General features: G+C 46.6%; 1 protein-coding gene across 2 annotated transcripts in view; it reads right to left on the reverse strand.

Moving 5' to 3' along the window:
• VPS8 (VPS8 subunit of CORVET complex) overlaps positions 1–22,941 on the reverse strand; it is a 215,049-nt gene that overhangs the window by 44,502 nt on the left and 147,606 nt on the right. For both annotated transcript variants that reach the window (XM_084801736.1, XM_084801735.1), the window contains 7 exons: positions 22,332–22,421; positions 20,195–20,237; positions 16,261–16,364; positions 12,264–12,345; positions 11,886–11,968; positions 4,698–4,778; positions 1,854–2,023 (listed from right to left, as the gene is read on the reverse strand). In XM_084801736.1, the coding sequence (XP_084657862.1) occupies positions 1,854–2,023; positions 4,698–4,778; positions 11,886–11,968; positions 12,264–12,345; positions 16,261–16,364; positions 20,195–20,237; positions 22,332–22,421 (653 nt within the window). The remainder of the gene's footprint in view (positions 1–1,853; positions 2,024–4,697; positions 4,779–11,885; positions 11,969–12,263; positions 12,346–16,260; positions 16,365–20,194; positions 20,238–22,331; positions 22,422–22,941) is intronic.

Raw genomic sequence — 22,941 nt, forward strand, 5'->3', positions numbered from 1 at the left:
CCTGTCTTGAAGAAGAAGAAGAAGAAGGAGGAGGAGGAGGAGGAGGAGGAGGAGGAGGAGGAGGAGGAGGAGAAGAAGAGGAGGAGATGGCCATGCCACTCCCAGTTGGCGCTCTCTGCCTCCTACTTGTAGATGACTGTGTAAGCATTTGGCCACTGCTCCAACACCCTGCTGCCCCAATGCTCTGGCCCTGTTAATCAAGGACTCACCGTTTGAAACTGTAAACCCCAATAAAGTCTTTCTTCTATAAACTGCATTGGTCACAGAAATAAAAAAGTAACTAAGACAATGACTAAAAGAAACTTGGAGAAGAAAGGGTTTATTTCAGCTTACAACTCTCAGGCCACACTCCATCACTCTGGTAAAACAGCACAGGAACCTGGAGGCAGGAACCTGGAGGCAGGAACTGAAGCAGACGCCTTTGAGCAACACTGCTTGCCGGCTTGCTCCTCGTGGCTTGCTTAGCCTGCGTGCTTGCTTTTTCTTCCTTCCTTCCTTCCTTGCTTTCCTTCCTTCTTTCTTTTATTTACTTATTTGTTTGTTTGTTTTTATGTGTACAGGTGCTTTGCCTGATACCATGGAGGCTAGAAGAAGACATCAGAGCCCCTGGAATTTGAGTTATAGATGGCTGTGAGCTGCCATGTGGTACGGAGAACTGAATCCAGGGCTGCTGAAAGAGTGGCCGGTGCTCTTAAGCACTGAGCCACCCTCCAGCCCCAAGCCTACTTTCTTATACAACTCAGGACCACCTGCTCAAGGGTGGTACCAACCACAACACAATCACTAATTAAAATACTGCCACGGGCTGGCCTCCAGGCCAATCTTACAGGGGCATTTTGCATTTTCTCAGGTTTCCTCATCTCAGATAACTTTAGTTTGTATTAAACTGACAAACAAACAAAGCAGGTTCTCAGCAAACACCTTTTGAAGGAATATTTTTTCTGTACGCTGAGAACACTTCCTTCACTCACCTCCAGACCGGCCAATCTTCCCACACAGCTGGGGTTTACAAAGCACTTACTTATGCCAGGCACTTGTTGACTGATTACAGACCCTAGGATGTAGGCACTGTTACTATCTCAATCTATAACAGATAAAATTAACTTGTCCAAAGCCTCGGAGTCAGCACATGACCGAGTCAACACTTGAGCTCAGGAAGTCTTACTCTGGAGTCATACTGCTCTGCCTCTCCTCACGGATTTTGAACAAATGGTCTTTGGTCCACCTGTGTGTAAAATGTCCCCTCTCTTGGTATTGGGTTTAAATACTATTGGTGTGTTCCTGGTTCCTAAATGTCTAGTTCCAGTCTCAACATGGCTCTAGATTTCTGATGAGAGTACGTGCATTAGATAACCCTGTTCAGAACCTGGAGCCACCCTCAAGGTCACACCCTGCAGGACAGAGTTGCCGTTCTCACACTTCCTTACACTGGGGCCTCCTCAGACAAGTACCGTGCTCACCCAGTTTCTCAAGCCAAAGACCCGGTTTCCACCTCCACATCCAATGCACCACCAAGATGCTCACAGCTTTCGGATCTGCTCTGAATACAGATGCTCTGCACAGTCACCTCCATCTCTCATCCCCTTACTGTGCTTTCTTAACAGCATCACTCTCCAACAACACTTCGTCCTCTCCTCCTACTGTCTTGTGTTTAGTTTCACCTTAACTCTGATCTGCAGGACTTGCACCTGTCTGAGACCCTTAATCTCCCCGATTTGCACTCTGTGCAGACTGTTAGGGCTGTGGGGAAGGAACTCTGCCCATCTTGCCCACTGTTTTATCGCCGACTGGGGCTGCATGGTCACACATACTACTGCTTGGCTGCTATGACCACGAGAGTTAACATTCCTTACCTAAAGACAATGATTTCATCAGCCATTTCCTGGCGTCTTTTGTACTGCTGTAGACATATAGAACAGTAATCCTGTTTGGGGTTGAGTCCTCTGGAGACTGATGCTCTTAGGTTACACAGTGACCAGTGGAGATCTTGGTTCAGAAGGCTGGTTGTTGTTTCTAGCAAGGTCTACGGAAGTTGAGGGGGGAGGGAATGAGAGAGAGAGAGAGAATATGAAAGATGGGGGTTAGTGAAGAACACCACACTGAAACTGGAGCACGCTGCAGCTGATGAGAGAACCCAGTATCCAGACTCACAAACTCAGTCAGGAACCCTCCTGTGCAGTGACAATGGATGCAGATGTCACAATGCTCAAGTCTGCCATTAGCTCCTAAGTGATGTGTGATCTGCCCTTCTGTGGCTTACCTCAGTGCCGAGGGCTTTCAGATGCCTCGATAAGGCCACATCTACGCAGCATCTCGATGGCTGATGGCTGCGGTAAGAGCAGCCTTGATCCCTGCACGGGAGGGCTTCAATGCCTGCTCCTTGGGAAGCGAATGGCCATTATTCAGTGCTGATCTCCCCTGGGCAGGGATCTCATTTTCTGATCAGCACTTAAAAGTCATTTGAAGCTGCTCGAGACCCTGCCGCCTGTCATTAAGACATCTCGCAGCTAGCACATTAGGTCACTTTAGGGCTGCCGATGCTTGTGAAGTGCGCTCAGACCATATCGATTCTCAACCTTCACACGGGTCACTGAGACATGTAGTCAGGGAAGGAGAGCTGGCACAGGCCACCTCTTTGCTATACAGTTTAACTCTTAACTTTACCTGAAACGCACAACTTTTACTTAACTGTCAAGGCATGCTGCTTTCTTTTAGTTAGTCTCGCCTTCCTCTCATCTACAGTGGGTCAGACCCCCGCCCCCCCCACCCCCCGCCGCCCCAGTTCTGTTTACACTCCACTTTCCAGGGTCTGTGTCTGTGGGGGCACTGAATCCCACTGTGCCATCTGGGGTAAAACTTCAATTTTTGAGAAAAATTAATTTATCACTTTACATCCCAATCGCAGCCCCCTCCCTGCTATCCTTCCAGTCCCACCCTCCCTCCCTCTTCCTTCATCCCCCATCCTCCAAAAGGGGAGCCCCCACCCCAGCTCATCAAGTCGCATCAGGACTGAGCCTGGGGAGGCAGCCCCAACAGGGGATAGTGATAAAAAACCCAGTCCATGTCAGAGACAGCCCCAGCTCTCTTACTAGGGGGCCCACATGAAGCCTGAGCTGCCCGTCTGCTACATCTGTGTAGGGTCCGAGGTCCAGTCTACTCATGGCCCCTGGTTGGTGCTTCAGTTTCCACAGGCCCCTCTGGACCCTGGTTTGTTGGCCCTGTTGATCTTCTTGTGGAGCTCCTGTCACCCCCAGATCATTCTATTCATTTCCTTCACTTTTCCACAAGATTCTGGGGTGACTCTGAGACTCCTAGTAGCAAGGGTCAGGGGGACTGAAGAAGACACCCTATGACTAGACAGGACTCCTAGTGGAGGGAGGGTAACACCAACCTAGACACAATAACTTCAACCCAAAATGTGCCCTGCCTACAAGATGTGCAGAGATAAAGATAGAGCAGAGATTGGGGGGAATGTTCAACCATGCCTGCCCCAACCCAAGACCGACCCCATGGGAAAGAGCCAACCCTGTCACCATTGATGATTCCCTGCTATGCTCACAGTCAGGAGCCTAGCACAGCTGTTCTGAGATGCTACATCCAGCAGCGGCTGAAAACAGATGCAGAGACTCACAGCCAAGCACTGAGAGAAGTGTAGGGAGTCTTATGAAAACCTCAATTCTTAGGCCAGGCGTGGTGGCGCACGCCTTTAATCCCAGCACTCAGGATGCAGAGCAGGCGGATCCCTGTGAGTTCCAGGCCAGCCTGGTCTACAAAGTGAGTCCAAGACAGCCAGGACTTTAAGAGAAACCCTGTCTTGAAAAACCAAAACCAAACCAAACCAAAATAAAAATCACCAAAACAAACAAACAAAACCAAAAAAACCCCCAAACCTTCGATTCCTAAGGAAAACATTCAAAAACTCTACCACTCAACTTTTCTTCTCCTCACTCCTAAACTTTGTGGTTTTTTGTTTTGTTTTGTTTTGTTTTGTTTTGTTTTGTTTAGACAGGGTCTCTCTGTGTAGCCCTGGCTGTCCTGGACTCACTTTGTAGACCAGGCTGGCTTGGAACTCACAGAGCTCTGCTTGCCTCTGCCTCCTAGAGTCACTCCTAAATTTTTAACAGAAAGCAGAGACTTTATCAACATACCTAGATGGCACTTGGTACTTTCCCCAAGGAAAAGAATGAACAAAGTCAAGCTGGCTCTAACTGGACTTTAAAGGCTATAAGCAACTTGGAGCTAAGAGAAGACTAATGACAACTTTAGTCAGTAGCAACAATGTTTCAGAACAAGTCATTTCACCTTGCCATTTTTCTATAACTATACTGAGCCCTTATATGGATTAAAGACTTTTTTACTTAATCATTTTCCTAGAAAGTTTACCATACTTCCATTTTGAACACAAAATACTGGTCTGTACTTCAATATTCTCTCTCTTCCCCACCCCCATCTCTCTCTGTCTCTCTGTCTCTGTCTCTCTCTGTCTCTGTCTCTGTCTCTCTCTCTGTCTCTGGAGGAATAAATTAAGTTCACAAGTAGTAAAAGGGTCATATGCATCTCACTCTACCTTATTATAGTAAGTAGTAATTTTCAAAGACAAAAATATTCAAACAAAAGGAAAAGAAAGAATAGAAAAGAAAAAACAAGATTTTCCCCCTCTATCTTAAGACAAAGTAGGACACAAGAAGCTTACTCACTTGCTCATAGTTAAAGGTGTCCAGCATCCCCAGAACAAGGCCCTGGATTTCTCCAAGTTTTCCTTTTCCATAAATTGGGTCCTATTCAGAAAAAAAAAATGAAATAGTTATGGCTGTTGGCATTCTAACAGCACGTGGAGTGCTTGCTAGGCTGGTGGTGCTGCTTCCACGGTGACAGCACCTCACTCTTGCTCAGGCTTGGAGCTGTGAGACAGGCCAGGCTGATGTCAAGCTGCACTCCTCCTGAGGGCCAGGCTTGCAGGTGTGAGCTTCCTAGGCCAGCCACAAAACACTTGTTCTTCTGGGAACTGTCTCCAAAAGATGCTTAATTTGTTTCTCTTTTGGACTCTCCAGTGTTTTGGAAAATAAAATGGAGGTGACCCAAGACCCTTCTACAACCATCTTCTTTGCAAGTCTAATCTTACTTTTTATCACTTCTCCTCTCAGAAGCCTCTCTGTGTTAAACTCTGACTCTCCTTCTGATTCATACACCGCATGAGAACCAAAATACCTAAGACACCAGGATCTGTACAGCCATCTCTCAGCACCCAGATTTTGTCATCTCTTGGTTCTAACCAACTAATCCCCCCAGCTTTGGAGACAAACAGCTTTCATCGCGTTTGCTCCCTAATAAAGCCATACTGCAAAGTTGGAGCTAATTAGAACCCCAAGTTCCCTCTACTACCTTTCAAAGTATGTAGGCCAAGCTGCTTATTTATTATGCACAATCCCCTAAATACCAAGTGGACCAAGAACTCCTCAAAACCTCCAAACTGCAACCCACCCATCCAGAGACCCTGGCGCTTGGCAGCTACTCCCTCAGCCTGGTTTCTGGGAAGGATGAAGAAGATGCATCTCTTAGCATATACAATCTGATCATTTCATCTATTTTTTTACTTAGTGTTATATTGTGAATACCCTCTGACATCATCAAATATGAGTCGTGTTAAAATACAATGTTCTTCCTGACTGTTATGTCTGGGGCCTCCTCTTCCCAGCCCCACTCACCATTATGCAAGCTGATGACTGTAATCTTGGTCTGATTCTCTGATTCTTTCTTAAGAGCACATCTCCAGAAAGGGAAAGTCCAGACTAGAGGACATTTTTTTTATGGCTGCAGGTATATGCTATATTGACAAACTGTTCTATCCAGAATGTATTATGCAATTTCCATCTTAGAGCATATTTTGTATCCCTTCAAACTGTATCTTTGACTAGATTGGTAACTACAGTTTTAGGAATTGCTACCAGAGAGCATAGCACACTCTAGTATGAGGTTATGTATAACACAAATGATTTTGTCAAGTGGAGAAGTCCAGGCACACAACAAAGATCAAAGTGGGTGCTCCTTGTTAAAGGGTAGAATATGCCAAACACAGGGCAGAGCACTGTGTGCTGCCTGCACCACCCCATGGCCAGGCACAGACCAGATTGTGTCTGTACACAGACAAACTTTTGTGTTGTAACTGCTTCCTAAACAACATGGTCTGACCACGACTACTTACATATCATTTACCCTGTGCTAGGTGTGCTAAGGGAGAGCCAGGCAACTTGTGTTTCTAGTTCTGGGGAGGTTGAGGGAGGAGGATACTGAGTTTAGCTTGGGCTACAGAGACAGAAAAAATCAAACAAAATGTGTGGGCAGGATGTGCAGGTTCTATGCAAACTCATGCTTTCACATGAATGGTTTGAACGTGCAGACATTAGTGTCTTTGGGGTTCTTGGAACCCGACAGGACCGCAGGGTCACTGAGTACCTATCCCAGGCGTCCTTCAGGGAATGAAGACACTGAGGCTGAGAGCATGCAAACTCCATTAAAGAACCATTATGCCAAAGGACTGCAATCTGCATCTAAAAACTTCAGAAGCCACGTTTTTATAGTCTCCCACACTTATGCCGCCCTCCCAAGTATAGATACTAAAAAGCAAAACAAAACAAAAAAACCCCTTATTTTTGCTGGAAAATATGGGTAACTAAACTAAATGATAAGCTTAAGAGAAGAGTCTCCATCTTGAGCAGGTCCTGTCAGCTTAAGAGAAGAGTCTCCATCTTGAGCAGGTCCTGTCAGCTTAAGAGAAGAGTCTCCATCTTGAGCAGGTCCTGTCAGCTTAAGAGAAGAGTCTCCGTCTCAGTTGGAGATCACACCACTGGGCTAAAGATCCTTGTACTAGGCAACCACTTGCCAGTCAGTCTCATATCCACCAGACAACTTCCTCTTTTTATTTTCCTTGCATAAAAATAGATAAATTTAATGCCTTTTCTCCTTATTTAAGTATGCTCTGGTGAAGCTCCCATTAGATACACTTCCTAGCCACAGTGTCAATCAATAGTACAATATTATAAAAATCGAATTTAGGGGGCTGGAGAGATGGCTCAGAGGCTAAGAGCACAGACTGCTCTTCCAAAGGTCCTGAGTTCAATTCCCAGCAACCACATGGTGGCTCACAACCATCTGTAATGAGATCTGATGCCCTCTCCTGGCCTGCAGGAGTACATGCAGACAGAGCATTGCATACATAATAATAAATACATCTTTTAAAAAAATCAAATTTAACATCTACCCTAGCATGCCCACCAAGGTGCTACTGTATTAATGGTTCTGGAGTTTGATCAGAGACACTGAAGAGAAAAGATGTCTTAAGAGGTTAAATTCAGAGAAAAAGAAGATGTCGTTACAGATCATTTCTGTATCTTCTTACATTTTGCTTTTGCATACATAATTTAAGAGAGAAGCCAGCAAAACTACTCATGCTGAGGCAACACATCAATTGTGGACTTCGAGGCGAGCACAAGGCTTCAAGGACAGCACTCAGCAGCCACCAGCTCTCATAATTATTCCGCAGCATCCAGCTACTTCTCATTAAAAAAAAAAAGCTGCAGATTTTTCTCTATAACTTGCTGTTAACTACAGAGGAAGACACACTTGGTGTCCACATACAATTTCAAAAGAACACCAGAAAAAAACGAGGCTGCTGCTTTCCCCTACTGCGTTCCGGAACTTATTCTGTCATGTCTATGTGATTTGTTTCCCAACTGAGCATTATCTTAAAGTCTGAGCATGGCTCTATTAAAGAGTGCACACATCAGGCTCCTTGCTTCCTCAGAAGGAAACCAGGAAGTAGCCTTCTTAGAAATCAAGAATGACTTTAGTTATATGGCAGTGTCTGTTTAAAATTCCTTGATTTTATTTATTATTATCAGTGTGTGTGTGTGTAAGAGAGAGAGAGAGAGATGAGAAGCCTATGTGTGTGAGTGTGTGTGTGTATGTGTGTGTGAGAGGAGGCCTGTGTTTGTGCATGTGTGTGTATATGTGTGTGTATTTGAGAAATGGGAGGTCTGTGTGTGTGCACATGTGTGTAGGTGTGTGTGCATGTGTGTGTGATAGGAGGCCTATGTGCATGCATGCATGCGCATATGTTCACGTCCATGCATGTGTGTGAGATGGGTATGTATGTATGTGTACACACATGTATGCATATGTATTTGTGTGATATGGGTGTGTGTGTGTGAGAGAGAGAGAGAGACAGAGAGATGGGGGCATGTGTATGTGTGTATGTGTGTGTGGGGGGGGAATGCGTGTGCCACAGCATGTGTGCAGAGGCCAGGGAATACTTTATACAGTTAGCTTTATCCTCCCACATTTACTGGGTTCTGAACTGTCATGCTTGTTATGAAACTTCTTTCCCCACTGAGCCACCTGACTGTCCCACCTAACGATATCGTTCTAACCTAAGCGTGTACTGACATGAACATGTGTTCCTTAAGCGCTTCCTCACTCGCCAGCCACTGACGTTCCTAGAGAATCTGTAGAACGCAGGCCCCGGGGATCGCTCCGAATACACACGCACCAATCAGGACAATCTGAGAATCCTCAGCATGACCCATCTTCTGGGAAATTAACTTATTTCAGTTGTGTGGGGTAACTATGTGTCTAAAAAACCCCCCTCCATACCTTCTCCCTGGGGCACTGCTAGATTAATACGAACGTGAAAAATATATCGACTCATGTTAGTTACAGAGTAGAAAGCTGGAGATGCAAAGCCAGACCTGTTCTCACTCAGGAACAGTAAGCTGAGGCAAGCCCAGCAGGGCACCTTCCTCTCCAGAAAAGCGAAGCTTACTGTTCGGAGGACAGAAAAACAAGCACTCAAGGATGGGGTGTGGTTTATCACCCACAGCCTCATGTGCTGGACACTCAACTAAGTGGAAATGCTGGGATGTCATGGCCTCTGTAAAGGATCACTGTAGGTAACACCAAAAGAGTGAAAACATCAGCAGCACGAAGGCAGTTCCGAGAGAGCCCGTGCCTCTCCCCTGAGCACTGCGACTACAGAACTGCATCGACTTTGCCTTCTGGTCACTCCCTCCTGCCCAAGGCCTTGCCACAGGACGCCATACACTATGAGGTCTTCTCTGGGATGGAATGACATGGCCTGGTGTTCTACAGTGTGAGCTACATTCCATTCTTTTGTAAAGGTGCCTGGGAGGTCAACTGATGCGGTATTACACAGAAGCACAGTTGAGAGGGATTGTACATAACCCAGCTTCTGTCTTACCAATAGCTTACTACTCACAGTGGCACCTGAAAGACAAGCATTTAGTTACGCATATCATATATACACGAATATATGATGCATAGGAGAAAATATCTACAAAACATATACAGGATCATGGTCATTATCAAAATATAGAAAGAACCCTTCAAACTCACAGACATGGAAGCAAATACCTCAGATAAAAAGTGAGCCAAACTTCCCAAACAGACATCTCACTAATAATGCTAAACAGCGTAAGGAATATCCTTACCATGTCACCGAGGGACTACAAATTTAGAAAAGAAGATGTGACCCTCCGGGTCTAGGCAAGCTCTGCATGCCCTGCCATGGGGCCTCACCTGGGAGTCCTGCTGTCCTCACACCTCCCCAGTCTTCAGCTCTAGCCCAGGTCTCACATCCAGTGCCCTGGCCTGTGCCATCCTCAACTTGGGACGAGGACATACTTCATGCTGTCAGTTCATCCTCCCTGTGACCATCTGACATCATCTCTCCTGTACCACATCCAACCTCCAGACCCAGCCCATCCTGTTCTCCTGGTCACTCAGGGCAGGGCAGGCGGTCCTGACGATGACCTGTGTGAGCAGAGGGATCTGACCCTTTTCTCTCATGACAGCTCTTGTGGGGCAGACTCTCAGTTCAGTCACACAAGCAGTCAGTGAACAGGGTAAGAAAACCTAATGCGTGTTAACTAATTTGTTCCTCAAAAACACAAACTTAAATGGAGGAGTGCTTAAACGTTGTAATAGCTGAAGTGTATCAGGAAACAGAGACGCTGGAAGTGGCCCACGCCTGTCACTCAGGACAGGGTGCGCATTTACCTTCTCTATCCTTCGGCGTCTCTCCTTTGTCAGCAGATTTATTTTTATTTACTTTTCTGAGATGGGATCTGATGCAACCCAGGCTGGTTATGAACTAGCTCTGAAGCCAAGGATTGCTTTGAGCTTCTAAGCCCCTTCCCCCCCCCTCAGGGTGATGGCTATGCATGCATGCACCTCCACACAAGGTTTTGAGGCGGTGTTGGGTGCTGGGTGTTGGACCCAGAGCTTCTTGCATGCAAGACAAGCTATCAACTGAGCTGCTCACCTGCCCTGTCAGCAGAAATGTGTATAACTGCCTTCTCTATATCAAGAGACTGTTACAAAAAAAAGTATCTTTAAAAGATTTAAAATCTTCATACATACACAGGGGTAAGTTATTATAGCAAACAAAGATGTGTAAGTAAGCTTACGAATACAGCACCCTCCTGACTGGGGATGAGCTAAGGCGTGCTGCAAGCAGAAAGTATGACAGGGCTACAGAGAGGTCTGCCTTAAGTCACATGACGCTTTGCTAAGGAAAAGGCAGGTTTTGGTTATAGTTACATAGCACAGTGTCTGGCTAAAGCCCACGAGACGACGCGCATACAGGGAAGAACCCACTTTGGGACTTAGATCCCTGTCTTCTAGCCTCATGGAGGGTTACTTACATGTTTACAGAGCTTGTGACTAAGAGATATAAGCACATGGAAATAGTCTCCCTTGAACAATTCCTCAGTAAGTGATAGTTGCCAAGGACTGAATATGGTAGCGCACTCCTGGCTGTGGCAGCACACACCTTTCATCCCAGCAGGGGGTGGCAGTGAGTTCCAGGCCAGCAAGGGCTACACAATGAACTTGTCTCAAAATGCAAAACAAACAAACAAAGGAAACCCATAAACAATATTCACGGTTTTTTGTCCCCTTCAATACTGGTGATGCACAAAGGGCCCCACACTAAGCAAGCAAGGGCTTCACCGTGGAGCAATACCCTGAGCCCTAAATTCCTACAGAGAGAGCACTCTGTGATGACAGAGACCGCTGCATGCAGGGCCGTTCATCAGATGGACGCCCAGACGCCTCAGAGCATGCAGGAAGGAGCACTCGAGGGACCTTAGAAGGAGAGCTGGTGCAGACATTAAAATGGGGTAAAAACAGACCAGGGGTGTCCTGTCAATACTTGACTGTGTGTGTGTGTGTGTGTGTGTGTGTGTGTGTGTGTGTGTGTGTGTGTGTGTCTACTGTACATAAAGTGAGAGAAGAAAGCCTGGTGAGTCTAAGTCTAACTCCTGCTGTCTCTCCAAGAATGTTCACAGGTTTTTCTAAAAATACATCTCATGAGTATTTTTAGTGTTCTCTTTTTTATGAAGCTGGAAAGTTTCAAGTCTTTTTGGCAAAGAAAACAGGAGAAAGTGTTTCTTACAATAACTCTGGACAAAAGGCTAACTAGGATTTACAGCTGGGGTGAGTTTTCAACATAGAAGTATTTTTAGAATGAACTAGAAAACTGAAATAACAATCGTTACTCAGGGCGCCTACACTCACTTCATCTTTAGAGAACTTACTTTCTTTCTTTTAATCTGAAAGTATTATGATCAGCTGGAAATAAGTAACCACTTATTTCTAGGGGCTACAGCCAATAGGAAATGCGTATGTGAACCCAAGGAAGCAATGTCAAGTAAGGCCATACCCACGGGGGTGACAACACGCAAGACCAGTTCAAGGTCAGTTAGAAATTTAAGTAATTCCAAAACATCATCGATATAAGCCGCAGCCTCATTTACTGCTAAAATAACTGAAATCAATCGTTACTTAGCCCCCCGGCCCTTTGAGCTCACCTGCAAGATTCTCTGCAAGATGGACGGGAGGGCGATGAACGCTGCCATGCTGTTTAGAACTTGCATGGTCAAGGACTTCAGGGCTGGTGGAACAAAACGTTAGCACTAAGGCTACTTTTGCTTTTCTTTTTAGTTAGGGGGAAACCGTCACCTTACACAGAAACTTAGTGTTTGGTATCTTAAAATTGACAGTTGGTGTCAGTTGCAAAGACTGTACATTTTCTAGATAAATTACTTAGGCTGAGGCTGTGACAAGGGCCTTGCTCAGGGAATGACAGGAGCTTGTTACTGGGAAAGGACACTGCGGGGCAGGCCTGGCAGGCAGAACGTGGGTTGGTGAGGCAAGGGGCCCGGCCAGGGTGGTTCTGAGGGGTTTACCTTCACAGTGCTGAGGAGGAGCCGCTGAACTGCACAGCTTCTGCGGTGCCATCATCGCCTCCAACAGTGGAAACCAGAGGGCCTGTGGCATCAGAGGACCAGAACATTGGCACAGTGTTAACGGGTGAAATGTACCTGAGCTGGCAAACACCAGGCAACGAGGGAACATGAGCTTGATCGGGAAAGGACAAGAGGCCATCTTCATCATCTTTGGGAAGCACAAGGAGGAAGGTGTGGTCTGGAGGGTGCAGGGCTGGAGGGTGTGGGGTCTGGAGGGTGCGGGGTCTGGAGGGCCCAGGTCTGGAGGGTGCAGAGGTGGAGGGTGCGGGGTCTGGAGGGTGCAGGATCTGGAGGGTGCAGGGCTCGAGGGTGCGGGGGTGAAGGGTTCAGGTCTGGAGGGTACAGAGGTGGAGGGTGCGGGGGTGGAGGGTGCGGGGTCTGGAGGGTGCGGGCTGGAGGGTGCGGGCTGGAGGGTGCAGGGGTGGAGGGTGCAGAGGCGGAGGGTGCGGGGGTGGAGGGTGCGGGTCTGGAGGGTGCGGGTCTGGAGGGTGCGGGCTGGAGGGTGCAGGGTTGGAGGGTGCGGGCTAGAGGGTGCAGGGCTGGAGCTCTGTTTGTATCTGCAGAGTGTGGGCGAGAACAAGCCACAGCAGCTTCCTGCTAGGCTCTAACTATGGCCTAAGAAGGAGAAAGGCCGCTTGCCTTCAATTCTGTTATCTAAACGCTTTCCTACATTAAGAATTAGGCTATTTTTCCTCAGCCATTACCCATCAAGAATGGAGGTTCAGAAGAACTCGTTAACATTACCAGCTTCGTGAAGAGATAAACAGATTCACCCGCTATTATGACTTCTATTAAGACCTGACTGACCATCCAATTTCCTAAGGTCTAGCTTGAGGAAAATACTCCACAGTACTGGGTTTTCTGGTGGGCCTTCTCGGGGAAGACAGTTCACCATCAAGTTTTTGGATGTTTCAAATCTTCTAGTTACTTCACTGTCTATAGCCACAGTTCCTGCTCTCATTTTCTTCAATACAAAACAAAGAGAAACAAAGTAAACTCATAAAACTCCTCCAAACTGCAGGGCTCACAAGCCCCACCTCTAACTGAGGTGCTCCTGAGGCTGATGTCTTCTGGAGGAGGAAAAGGAGGTGGGTTTCTTTAGGGTCTAGCCCCTGGGAGGCGGAGCACACTCCAGTGCCTGGCACCATATGCATTAATGTATGGGCGGAACAAATTCGACCTAGTGGGTTGGGATAGAGGGAGGGACACAGTGGGAAAGGAGCAGGGAGGAGTTGGGGGGAGTACAGGATGATCAAAATACGTTCTGTGACATTCTCAAAGAGCAAAACATATTAAAAAAGTAATTCCCTGAATTTAGTGATTTCATAAAAATAAATTTACAGAAAGATGAGCATTTAAATATTTTGCTGTTGTCATGAAAGTTGTTCAGATATGAGGCAGAAACTAGTTGTTAGTGGAAGGAGGTGCTGAAAAGTACTAGCCTGGAAGGGTCTCCAACTGAGGAGGAGGAGGCCAACACAGGAGAAAGAATAAAGGACAAATAAAGTAAGGTTGTTTTGACAAAGCCTTAAGAAATCATTAAATTTATCTAAAACTGTAAGTAATGTGTGTACACACACACACACACACACACACACACACAAATGGCTGACAGTGTTCACCAGCTAAGGCAGAAGGAGAAGAAAATTTTCTCCATTCGCCAGTGAAACCTACATAACTAAGGTATATGGGCAGCAAAGGTTGAAAAAAAAAAAGACAAAAATGGTGTGGGTAGAGAAGGGACGGGTATGACAAGGGCTGTGACTATGGCCAGCACATTATATGATGTTCTCAGGGAACCGATTTTAAAAACCAGTAAGATATAAAGGGCACAGGTATATGCCCTTCACCACAAAACAGTGACAAAGAGTTAAAGTCAAATATGCATCAGTGACAGAGAAGGACCTGATGTAAGAAGGAAAACCCCATGGTGCATTTTCAACTAGCATAAGGGTCACAAGACTTTTCTGTAATTTCCTCTTGCTTTCAAAATTACTTATGACTGTGCCAATACAAACAGCATATTGGGGGGGGGGGCGCTGAGACCAGAACACCGTGGTTTAAAGTCTAAAGGAACTAAAAGGTGAGCAAACAAAATGGGGAGATCTGGGCGGAGGGGTGGTGTGAGGTTCCACCATCCTGAGTACTGAGCCAGTGGAAGAGAGGAAGAGAAGGCTCTCTTCAGGATTGTAAGAGTGACTGCTTTGAGCTCAGGTGACAGGCCCACCACTTTTCTGTCTTGGCTGGTGCCCCACCTTCAGGTTAAAAATAAAAACTGCTTTGTTTTCAAAACCATGCCCCAGTATTATCAACTAACTGAAGGTTAAATAAAAAACAAAGACTCAGGAATAGAAAAATTATGTTATGAGTTTGTATGAATTCTTCAATGGTTCGGCATCACAGTATCATAAAACATAGCTTCATTGATAAGCATAAAATATAATCCTAGCCTCCTGCAGTTACCCAGACTTCTGATGTTGGTTGGAAGGTTCATCGAGAGCTGAAAAGTTAAAGAGATGTTTATATGCAGTTTGGAGACTCCTCAGATCCTGGAGGGGATCAAATAGAGTATTTTTAAGAGGAAGCCTCTTTTAGTTCATTTTTTCCCCCTAAAACTTGTCAGCCTAGGCAGCGAAAAAGTATCCAGGGTGATGACATTCCCCACATGCTGATGATGGCACTAAAAATATCCCTCTGTGTACTTTCTACATTGCATGACTTTCTCTTTTTCTTCTTTTCGCATGTATGTGTGATGAGCGTGTGTGCGTGTGTGTGCGTGTGTAGAAGGCTGGTCCTCTAACACTTACCATAGGCACCCGGGATTCGTGTGGACCCTGGGGCTCTGAACTCCAGCCCTCTTGCTCATGGCAAGTGCTCTAACTGCTGCCTCATGCCCAAGGCTCCTTTACTGCAGGGTTTTTAAGGTATTTGTATTATTTTATCAAAAAATTTTAATGAGGAAAAAAATAGCATCTCTATATAAATATATTTCTTATGTACACTTTTTTTAATCCCTGGCAAAAGCATAATAAATTACAAGATAGTGAAAACAGAATACATACGGAGATGTATTCTTTTTATTTTAATATATAGAGAGAAAATGTATGTGAAAATTTAAACTTAGTTTCCCACTTCAGAAACCTGGGATGCAGGAAGAGTCCCTGAGCACTGGAGGGACAAGCACAGAGCGTGAAGCTGCGTGTGGTACTACCACTTAACTCTATTAGGTGGCTGAGCCCAGGCCCTCACACACGCTAGGCAAGTGCTCTGTCACTGAACTACAACCCCAAGCAACAACTTCACTGCTAAAACCACCAGAGAATTCAGCTCTCTGACCTACCATGCTGTAACGACCATGGTAGCCAGTGCCCATGGGTACCTCCCTTGGTTTTATGCTTTAACTTTGCTCAGTCTGTGCTGTTAGTAACCTTGGCTAGCTCTAGAATCGTGAACACGGGGCATTCGGACACACCGATCGCTGAGCCTCAGCCACAGCGACTGTCAGCTAATTAGATGGGGTACAGCACAGTAAGGAAATAGTTCAAAGCCCCCAGGCCACTCCGCGTGGTGTAGCCGAGGCTGAGACCCACCATATGACACCCTCTCTTCACCCTGTGAGCAGAAGAGATGACAACTGACAATAAGCACAAGGTGGCCACCCGGCACAACAGAAACCCCACCCCACAGACAGCGCCGGCACTCAGCACACCAACACCTAACACGCCGCAGCTGAGTCGATGGATGTGAGGCCTCTGTGAAAAGAGAAGAGCTGACGCTCCTGACAGTAACGTCAAGAGCCTTACACCCCTGGGAACAGCCAAAGTGATTAAAACCCAGACAATTAAACTCAGGTGTCTGAGAGGGCAATGGAAAGAGAATTAACTCCCAGCGTCCACAAAGAACACGTTTTTAAATGCCTGTGCAGACGCCAGCCTACCTCTCGTTGCTGCTGATTCAGATTCTGTGAGTTTCTCTGGCAGAGAGCAATTGTCTCCACCATGGTGTCTTCAATGCCTTTTAGCAGGAAGTCCTCCTTGGTATCTTGATTTGGAAAGAGGATGAATGTCACTTAAAGATATGACACTATTACTTCAGAGCTTCTGTGAAAAATGCACCTCATCGTGTGTGTGTGTGTGTGTGTGTGTGTGTGTGTGTGTGTGTTAGAGGGCAGTTTCTAAAAACTTTTAACTGAAGAGCTGGGAGACCCACCCTGAACATAAGTGTCAGGGAGGAGGAAGAGGAGGAGGAGGAAGAGGAGGACGAGGACAAGGATGAGGACGAGGAAGAAGAAAAGAAAAAAAGAAAAACCTTCAGAGTGTCAGTGCCCTATCTCTTCCTGACTGAAAGTCACGTGACTAGCTGCCTGACACCCTCCTCCCTCTGAAGGACTGCACCCACAAACTATGGGCTAAAAGAACCCAGCCCTCTTCAGTCACTTTGGTCAAGTGCCTCATCACAGAAAGGTAACAAACCAGAGCCAGCTGACTTCACTCATCTCAGATCTGCTTCTCCCTTAATATCCAAGGAAAGTGAAGAACACCACCTCCAACTCCCCGATTCATGAATCGTTCCCCTCATGGATGACCCCTCTCCTCTGTACCCCTCGCTCGCTCCTCCTGTGCAGCTGCCCTGACTCTCTACCTGTCCCCATGGCTCTTCACTCAGCTTGACTTCTAAACCCTGCCTTTCTGTCGTTTTGTACATGTCCAATCAGATCACTTCTCTGAACAGAACCACTAATGTCCCCTGATCCTTAAAGCCAGAGACTCCGCCTGCGTAACAGAGGAGAGAGCCAGGCTCACCTCACCCACGTTCTCCCTGAGGTTGCTGGCCCGCCACCTCCACACACTGCCGTCCTAAGCCGCAAAGCCCCTTTCCATGCTCTGACTGGTCCCTGAACGTTCTCAACTCCGTTGCCATCCCCACAGCACCCTGGACACACTCTGTTCAACTTTCATTACATGTTTTATCTCCCTGTGTCTCCTTCATGACACTAAACCTTCAAAGGAGGGAGGGCTGTGGTGCTGTGTGTGAGGCTGTCAGCGGGTGCCTACCTGTGTGTGAGGCTGTCAGCCAGGTGCTACCTGTGTGTGAGGCTGTCAGCCGGGTGCCTACCTGTGTGTGAGGCTGTCAGCCGGGTGCTACCTGTGTGTAGGGCTGTCAGCGGGTGCCTACCTGTGTGTGAGGCTGTCAGCCGGGTGCTACCTGTGTGTGAGGCTGTCAGCAGGTGCCTACCTGTGTGTGAGGCTGTCAGCCGGGTGCTACCTGTGTGTGGGGCTGTCAGCGGGTGCCTACCTGTGTGTGAGGCTGTCAGCCGGGTGCTACCTGTGTGTGGGGCTGTCAGCGGGTGCTACCTGTGCGTGGGGCTGTCAGCCGGGTGCTACCTGTGTGTAGGGCTGTCAGCCGGGTGCCTACCTGTGTGTGAGGCTGTCAGCCGGGTGCTACCTGTGTGTGAGGCTGTCAGCGGGTGCCTACCTGTGTGTGAGGCTGTCAGCGGGTGCCTACCTGTGTGTGAGGCTGTCAGCGGGTGCCTACCTGTGTGTGGGGCTGTCAGCCGGGTGCTACCTGTGTGTGAGGCTGTCAGCGGGTGCCTACCTGTGTGTGAGGCTGTCAGCGGGTGCCTACCTGTGTGTGAGGCTGTCAGCCGGGTGCTACCTGTGTGTAGGGCTGTCAGCCGGGTGCCTACCTGTGTGTGAGGCTGTCAGCCGGGTGCTACCTGTGTGTGAGGCTGTCAGCGGGTGCCTACCTGTGTGTGAGGCTGTCAGCGGGTGCCTACCTGTGTGTGGGGCTGTCAGCCGGGTGCTACCTGTGCGTGGGGCTGTCAGCCGGGTGCTACCTGTGCGTGGGGCTGTCAGCCGGGTGCTACCTGTGCGTGGGGCTGTCAGCCGGGTGCTACCTGTGCGTGGGGCTGTCAGCCGGGTGCTACCTGTGCGTGGGGCTGTCAGCCGGGTGCTACCTGTGCGTGGGGCTGTCAGCCGGGTGCTACCTGTGGAGACTAAGCAAAGTGCCATGCTCTTAGTAGACAGATATTTGGATTTCTTAGCACACTATCAACAGCAAATCTGAAGGCAGGAAGCTGTAACTGGACCAGTTATAAGACTGTGAACTTTGTAAACTGGTTTCTGGACGTGTTGCCTATGAATTACCACAGCAAGCAGGAAACACCCTTCTTAGTTTCCCTTGGGTATTCATATATTTGCAAAATTATTCTTATAACACTAAATTTAAGGTAAAAAAAATCACAAAATGTGTCAGATACAGCAAAATTAGATAGATTAAACATATACAGACAGTTCAAAAGTAATAATTAAATGTTTGACCAATGATATTAAAAGTAAATCAAGTATTTTCACAAGTTCCAAAAAGCCACAGTGCATGTAATACAAGACGGCTAAGGTACAGCACAAGCTGTGTTACTAGGACCCCAGCATCAGAGAGTATGAGCGAACTGTCTCCAGAGATGCTGGAGGAATGTGTGGAGGAAAGGGCTCAAGAGACATGTTCTTAAGAGGCGAGGCACGGCTCACCTATGAAGGGATTCCCTGACTTTCTGGCAAGGTGTGTTAGACTGTCAAGGAATATGAAAGTAAATACCTGACTAAAATGGATCGAGAAGAAGAGGAGACAAAAATGCTTCAATAGCCAGAACAAGTACATCAAAAGATACTCGGCAAATCAAAACCGCCTGATGACACAGACAGAAACTAAGGAAGGAGAGAGATGGGGAGCAAGGAGGCAGACAGGCAAGGATGAAAGCGGCAGAAAAGTGCCACGCAGCCAGCCTCACACACTGCTGCGAACAGGAGCTGTGCAGCGACGGTGGAGGCCCAATAAACGGTGCGAGAGCACTTCCCTGGCACAGGAATGAGGCTCTGGCTCCAAGTCCCAGCACAAAGTAGTCTTTAAAATTACCACTTTACTCAGCAATCCCACTCTTGTTTTTACACTCAAAAGAAATGAAAAGTGAGAACCCAAAAATTATCTATATGTCAAAGGTGTTCATAGCAGCATTATCCAGCTGACCAAAGGTGGGATAGCCCAGGTGTCTGTTAGAGGGTAAACAGACAATGTGGCAGACGCCCACCCACACAGCGGGACACTGCAGTTTCAGAAGGCCGTTCTGACATATTTTCAACATTTGTGAACCTTCAAGACGTTACACTAAGGGAAATAAGCCAATCATAAACTCAAACACAGGAGGAGTTCACTCTTATGAGTCAACCAAACTCAGACAGTGAATGCTGGAACTAGAAAGCGGACAGACGGGAGGGTGGAGGTGTTGTGTGTGTTGGGGGGAGACTGCTGCCGCCTATGGGAATAGAGGGTCTGCCTGGGAGACAAAAAAACTGGCACTGGATGGTGGTGAAGTGTGTATTGCAATATGGTAATATTCACTGCTGCTGATAGGCTTTGTAGTTTTTTCTTATTTTACCCAATTTTTTAAAAATTGAAAGAAATGTCAATGAACATGACAAAACATATCTGTGTCAGTGTCATTTGAGATTCTGAAAGGTCAAGTGTTACTGCTTGGGGCCACGGTCGACCAGAAGCTCTGTGTTTAGCACAGGACACCAAGTTTAAGCATGTTAGCTATAGACCTACACACAGAATAGAGTGAGACTGGGGAGGACCCAGGGCGGCGAGGGGTGCCACATTCCCTGCAGGGCTAGCCTCATCCCAGCACAGTGGCATGTGGCTTTCTGTCAGGCATCCTTGATAACCACTAACACGTCATCTTACATTAATGTAGATAATGAGTAATTATGAAAATGGCTTGGTGCACTTATTACTAAATTAAGGCAGTATATTATATAACATTTTTCAAATCATGAGATTAGTGGAGGAAAAGCATTTTACATGCAAGAACTTACTTTCACCCCGTTGTGTTATCTCTTGTAGCCTGCTCTGCAGTCTCTAGGAGACAAAAACACAGGAGTGACAAACACTTTGATACAATCTATTTTAGAGGTGACCCCCAAAAAACAGCCGGTGGGATGGCTCATTTCCTGCAGCAAGCCTCGACGACCTGAGTGCCATCACCAGGGCCTGCAAGGTGGAAGGAATGAGCTGTTTTCGGACCTCTGCACGCACACTGTGCTCGCACGTGCCCATATGGACACACAGATAAGCGAGTACATAAACAATGTTCTGTTGCTGTCATTCGGCATGACTAGTCACCCACACAGTTCCAGGGAATGGCTACGAGAGATCAGGTGTCACTGACTGCCCATGTGCTTCTCTGTACCACTAAGCAGTCACCAGGGATGTCCCTTAAAACAGCAGCAAGGGTCTAGATTTATCCATGCTTTGGATGAGGGTGTCAAATTCTTACTAGGCCATGAGAAAAATGGGTGTTCTGGGCAAGTAATAACAGAAGGACATGACGAGCCTAGCCTCATAGCCCAGGTCACACATGGCCTTAGGTCTAATGTCCCCTAACATCCAGTTGCCCTGTCTCCTGCTCTACTGAATTCTGAATTCTCACACTCCTTACCTGATACCCACAAGGCCCTCTTAACATACATCAGAGCTGGTCCTGATATGCCGCAGCCTAAAATCTCCTCCTTTTCTAAGGTGCCTTTTAGGCCAAAGTCATAGGACTTAGAATTGTGAATTTTAAGTTTATAATCAGGGTCTGCATTCACCCTTTTTCTTCCTCATTCCCTTTGTATCATATCATAACTGAATGATAGATAACTTCCCAGATTCACCCTCTTCTCTCTGTAACCACCGCTGTAGTGGAAAGTTTTGGTTTCTTTAAAAACTCAGTTTGCTATATAAACAGGTTTTTGTTTTAGTCCCAGGTGTGGGATATGGAGATGCTTGCTTTTAGTTTTTCCACAGCTGATAATAGCCTTGTGCAGCTTGGAGAGAGAGGGGTGTGGCCTTTGCCAGCTGCGGTTATAGTCTGAGGACTCTGAGAGGATATAAATATCAGGGCCCAGAGCGAGGAAGAAGGATCCTGGCTCAGTCGCTGTTGCTGCTGCTAGGTATCCTGATGACTGAGATTGGTATCTTCCCAAAGAACCCGACGACCAGCCGGAACTAAGTCTAAAGAGGCCTACATCCCTGTCCCTTCTAACCTTCTTTCTCTCCTACCCGGGGTCGGGGCCTTGGAAGGGAGGTAGAGGCATTAAGGAACCCCAAATGAGTTAGAATTTAAAATCTAACACCTACACACTGCCACATCCGTGTCAAAGGCTCTCATCAGCTCATACATGTATTCATGTGCTACTGAGAACGTGGATGCTGAGACAGCTCTGCAGGTGGATGGAGGCAGATGCACAGCAGCCTGACAACACTCGGCATTTCCGAATGGCACACTTGCTACCAAAGTGGCTAAAATGGTGAATTTTAGACATTATAATCATCTCTGCAATAAGATATGTTTCTTTTTAATTTGAGATAACCCCAAACACTAGGGAGAGTGAGGTATGACTCAAGCTCCTATATTGGGAATATAAAACGGTATTGCCTTTGCAGAAAGCACTAGCACAGGAGTGATGAAGACAATTTTATTCCCAGAGACCACAGTTCTAGAAATATACCAGGTGTCAATCAAGAGAATGGAGACACAGTGACAGCTTGCTCAGAACTCAGTATTACACAACATAAAATCACTGATAAATGCAATAGGAAAGAAATCTCAAAATCATTATGGTGACATAAAGAACTACACAAGAAAAAACACACTGTTGAGAAAATGTGTGAGTGGTGTTCTCTGACTGTGAAGCAAAGGTTATGGTAATGATCAGTATTTTCTTTGCATACTTGACACAAATATGTGCTTTTGTCAAAAGAAAAACATCAAATGTTATACTTAAAACTGTGGGGCCTTTTCATGTATGTAAACTTTAACTTTAAAATGGTGCCATAAACAAATATGGAGCTGTTCTCAGTGAGCCCCATAATAAGTTACTTCTGTCTGCATTTACCTCAGAACACAAAGACAAAGACAGACTGAGGAATGAGAGGAACAGAGGGGCAGGGAGCACAGCCAAACGCTACCTCCAGCAGCAGCAGGAAGGCACCGTGAACGTCCCCCTTCTTCTCCAAGAGATGCGCAGTGACTTCATGGAGCTGGTGCTTCTGTGTAATCTAGGGGAGAAGGGAAGTGCACCTATGAATTCTGCTTACAGCGTACGGCGAGCACAGCCATTAAGGAGTCTTGACAGCACATGGAGGCCGTCTGAGAGCAAACCCATCCGGCAGTTCTATTTCAAACAAATTCATTCCTTTGCTTATTTTCCAAACCTGTCACTCATCTGAATGATGTGCATCCGCTGAAGAAAAGCCAAAACAAATAAACAAACAATAATGATATAAACTAGAAAGTGTCCGCTATAACTCTACATAAAGCATTTAGAACAAAAAAATGAAAAGAATAGATATTAACTAATTGGTGTTTTATAAAAATAAGAATATTTAAATCAGTAAAAAAATATTAAGTATGTTCAGAATTAAAAGGGGAAAGTACAGAAAATGAAAGCAAGTGTAAACTACTAGAGAAATAGTGAGGCCTCACTGTGAAGGACTGGCTTACTGATTGTCTCAGTTTCTTTTGCCGCTGCTGTGATAAAATACCCAACAGAAGCGACTTACAAGGAGAGGGCCCACA

Source organism: Acomys minous (genome assembly GCF_964271855.1).
Source record: "Acomys minous genome assembly, chromosome: 11".
NCBI lineage: Eukaryota > Metazoa > Chordata > Mammalia > Rodentia > Muridae > Acomys > Acomys minous.